This window comes from Dipteris shenzhenensis, chromosome 4, assembly GCF_047967505.1.
Source record: "Dipteris shenzhenensis isolate YYH24624 ecotype China chromosome 4, Dip_SZ_1.0, whole genome shotgun sequence".
Taxonomy (NCBI): Eukaryota; Viridiplantae; Streptophyta; class Polypodiopsida; order Gleicheniales; family Dipteridaceae; genus Dipteris; species Dipteris shenzhenensis.
In genome coordinates, this window is record NC_141599.1 from 42,262,221 (window position 1) to 42,265,198 (window position 2,978).

General features: G+C 50.0%; 1 protein-coding gene across 2 annotated transcripts; it reads left to right on the top strand.

Moving 5' to 3' along the window:
- Positions 1–385: 385 nt before the first annotated feature.
- LOC147902883 (calcium-dependent protein kinase 34-like) lies at positions 386–2,662 on the top strand. 2 transcript variants are annotated; one of them, XM_087373335.1, is made up of 4 exons: positions 386–969; positions 1,130–1,426; positions 1,542–1,568; positions 1,869–2,662. In XM_087373335.1, the coding sequence occupies exons 1-4, from the start codon at positions 417–419 to the stop codon at positions 2,267–2,269; spliced, it is 1,278 nt and encodes a 425-aa protein (XP_087229461.1). In that variant the 5' UTR covers positions 386–416; the 3' UTR covers positions 2,270–2,662. The 2 variants fall into 2 exon arrangements, with proteins under 2 accessions (XP_087229461.1, XP_087229460.1); XM_087373334.1 differs by having other exon boundaries at positions 1,542–2,660.
- Positions 2,663–2,978: the final 316 nt, after the last annotated feature.

The following is a 2,978-nucleotide window of genomic DNA, read 5'->3' on the forward strand; positions in this document are numbered from 1 at the left end:
AGAGCTTATAGAAGCCATGTACGTGAGGCAGGCCGTGACGCAACAACAATGAGATAAGATTGGAACTTGGAAGTTGGAATTTAGATAACTCAAAAACTTCCGGGCAGCTAAAGTCCAATACGTTGGGGGGGGGGACAAATGTCGTCTGAATATAAAGTTTCAAACGCGACACGTGTAAGCGAATCTAGAGAGAAGCCTCGGAATTAGTCCGGAGTCTGCCACTGCGCTGGACGAAGAGTGACGTGGAAACAAAGTCACCACGTGGCAAGAAACGAGAGGACTGCGCTAAGAAGAGTGACATGGGAAAGACGAAATCACCACGTGGCAGAAAAAAGCCTCTAAAAGGACCTCGTCAAAGTTCAAAACTTCAAACCTCTCAGTTAGTTTTGAGTGTTTCACAGCTCGGTCGAGTCGCCATGGCCTCCTCGCCTGCTTCCAAACGACGCCGCATCGCTGCCCTTCCTGCTCCTCCTCCTCCTCCTCCCTCCCCCTTCTCCCTCCTCTACCACCTCGGCCCCGAACTCGGCCGTGGTCAATTCGGCATCATCCGCCTCTCTACCCATCGCTCCTCTCGCCTCCCTTTCGCTTGCAAATCCATCCCTAAATCCCTCCTCCCTTCCCCCCAACACCTCGCCGATGTCCTCTCCGAAATCCGCATCATGCACCTCCTCTCCCCCCACCCCCACGTCGTCCGCCTCCACGATGTCTTCGAGGACTCTCACTCCTTTCATCTCGTCATGGAGCTCTGCAGTGGCGGAGAGCTCTTCCATCGCATCGTCCAGAAGGGCCGCTACTCTGAATCTGAGGCCGCTCCGGTCATGAAGAGCTTGGTGGAAACGATTGCGTACCTCCACAGCATGGGCGTGATTCACAGGGATATCAAGCCAGAGAACGTACTCCTAGCGGACGACTCCGAGTCGCCTGCAATCAAGCTTGCAGACTTTGGGTTAGCCCTCCGCTTCTCTCCAGGTATTGGACCGCCTTATTACACATTGCTTTACTACATCGCAAGCATGTAATGAAACTTGCAAAGAATTTTGGTTCGGCGAAATCAAAATCAAAATCACAGCGAGTCTTGGAGTTAGTATCCGTGAGCGCAAGTCTTATTGGGTTTGTTCACGTGATGTAGGGGAGAAATTCACAGGTATGGCTGGAAGCGCCTATTACATTGCCCCGGAGGTGTTGAAGGGGCAGTATTCAGAGGAAATCGATATTTGGAGCGCGGGGGTGATACTTTACATTCTACTAAGCGGAGTGCCCCCTTTCTGGGCAGAGGCAGAACAAGGCATCTTTGAAGCGATCAAGCAGGGTAAAGTGGATTTCACAGGCGATCAGTGGCGGAAAGTCTCTTTGTCTGCAAAAGACTTGATTCGTGGAATGCTATGCTCGGATGTGAAGGCCAGGCTAACCCCTGCGCAAGTGCTCGGTAATTGCATTTTCCCTGCCGCTATGCAGCTTATACTGTGGGAATGCACCGTCGAATAGAAGCTTGAAGCGAATTTGGGTCGTTTCGCTAACCTTGACGTTGGCTTTTGTTACAGCGCATCCTTGGATTGTTCGCCACACAGCTTATCGCCAGGAGGCGAAAAAGCCCCAATTGCAGAAGGTTACGCCCCCATTGCAGAAGGCTGCCAAGGGGCCTCCCAAGGGGCAGCACCACGGCCAGAAAGCAGTCTCCTCATCGAAGAGGGTCTGCACACACGATCTACAATCAGAACCTCCCTTGCGGCTTGCGGCCGGAGCGCATTGCGCTGTGCTCCAAAATTCGTTCTCAGACGTCTCTGCTGAGGTTTCGACGTCCGGGGCAGCGAAGGATTGCGATCTCGCTCCTGCAACTCTTCTGGCAGAACCGACGGCGCTCGAGCCGTCTTTCGACTTTATCGAGAGTGAAGATATGTTTACCGCACAGACATCGACATCTGATCGAGCTATCGGCCAAAATGTCAACGCCCAATCAGAGACGGCCCTTGATTTCAATGAAGTCATAACGGCAGTAATCAAGGGGCTAGAGAGTTCACCTGTTGCTTGCTGCCAAGGTTCGAAGCAAGTAAGGATACAAGATGGGTGCAGCTATAGAGTGCTGGAGACAAGCGCGGAGGAGCAGACTGCGGTAGTGGAAACAAGAAATGGGACGTTCTTGGTGGTGTATGATAGGTTGAGGAGACGATTTGGGTGGAAGGTATTGGATCGGCGACCTGCAGGACCCAGGATTTCGCCGTGCTCGGCTGTGGAGAGACCTCTGTTTCAGTTATCACAAGCAGTCTTTTGAAAATTTCCGACTCCATCTTTTTACCCCGTCAAAGAGAGGGTTCATTCATATTGTGCGATCTATCTGATCGCTCAAATGTATGTAAATGTACGCTATTCACAATTGTGAAGAAGAGCATAAGAATTGGCACGAAACGTTCTCCCTTGCACATTTTGAGTTTTGCACATAACAATGACATAACTCGAGAGAGAAATAGAGAGACGATCAATTTTTCAGCTCCATCAAGGTCGGAGGTCGCGGGAAATTAAATCTCAACCGTTCATCTACACTACCTTCTCCGTGTGTGTACATGCGCACGCGCGCATGCACATGCTTACAACCCCCCCAACACACACAGCCTGCATGGCACATGCACACATGTTCCTTATGCTTTGTAGTTATGTTTTCATGCTATACGAGAGAGAGAGAGAGGCCATATGTTATCTTAAAGTTGGTCATGGTATCAATCCTATGAGTAGAATGAAGGCTCAGGGTCTAAAATTAACTTGTGGAAAGCATGGGTGTAATGGAATATATTCAAAGGCTAGCCTACTTTGACTTTCTACTTTGAACATTGTGGAAAGCATGGGTGTAATGGAATATATTCAAAGGCTAGCCTACTTTGACTTTCTACTTTGAACATTGATCCTACACTGGGGGATATTGGCACTCCTTGCTGATGACTTTGGAACACAATGGCAAAAATGGGGTTCAACGTCCTACATGGATT

Coding starts and splice junctions, on each gene's coding strand:
- LOC147902883 (XM_087373334.1), top strand. CDS start 417: ATGGCCTCCTCGCCTGCTTCCAAACGACGCCGCATCGCTGCCCTTCCT. Junction 970..1,129: donor AGCCCTCCGCTTCTCTCCAG/GTATTGGACCGC, acceptor CACGTGATGTAG/GGGAGAAATTCACAGGTATG. Junction 1,427..1,541: donor AACCCCTGCGCAAGTGCTCG/GTAATTGCATTT, acceptor CTTTTGTTACAG/CGCATCCTTGGATTGTTCGC.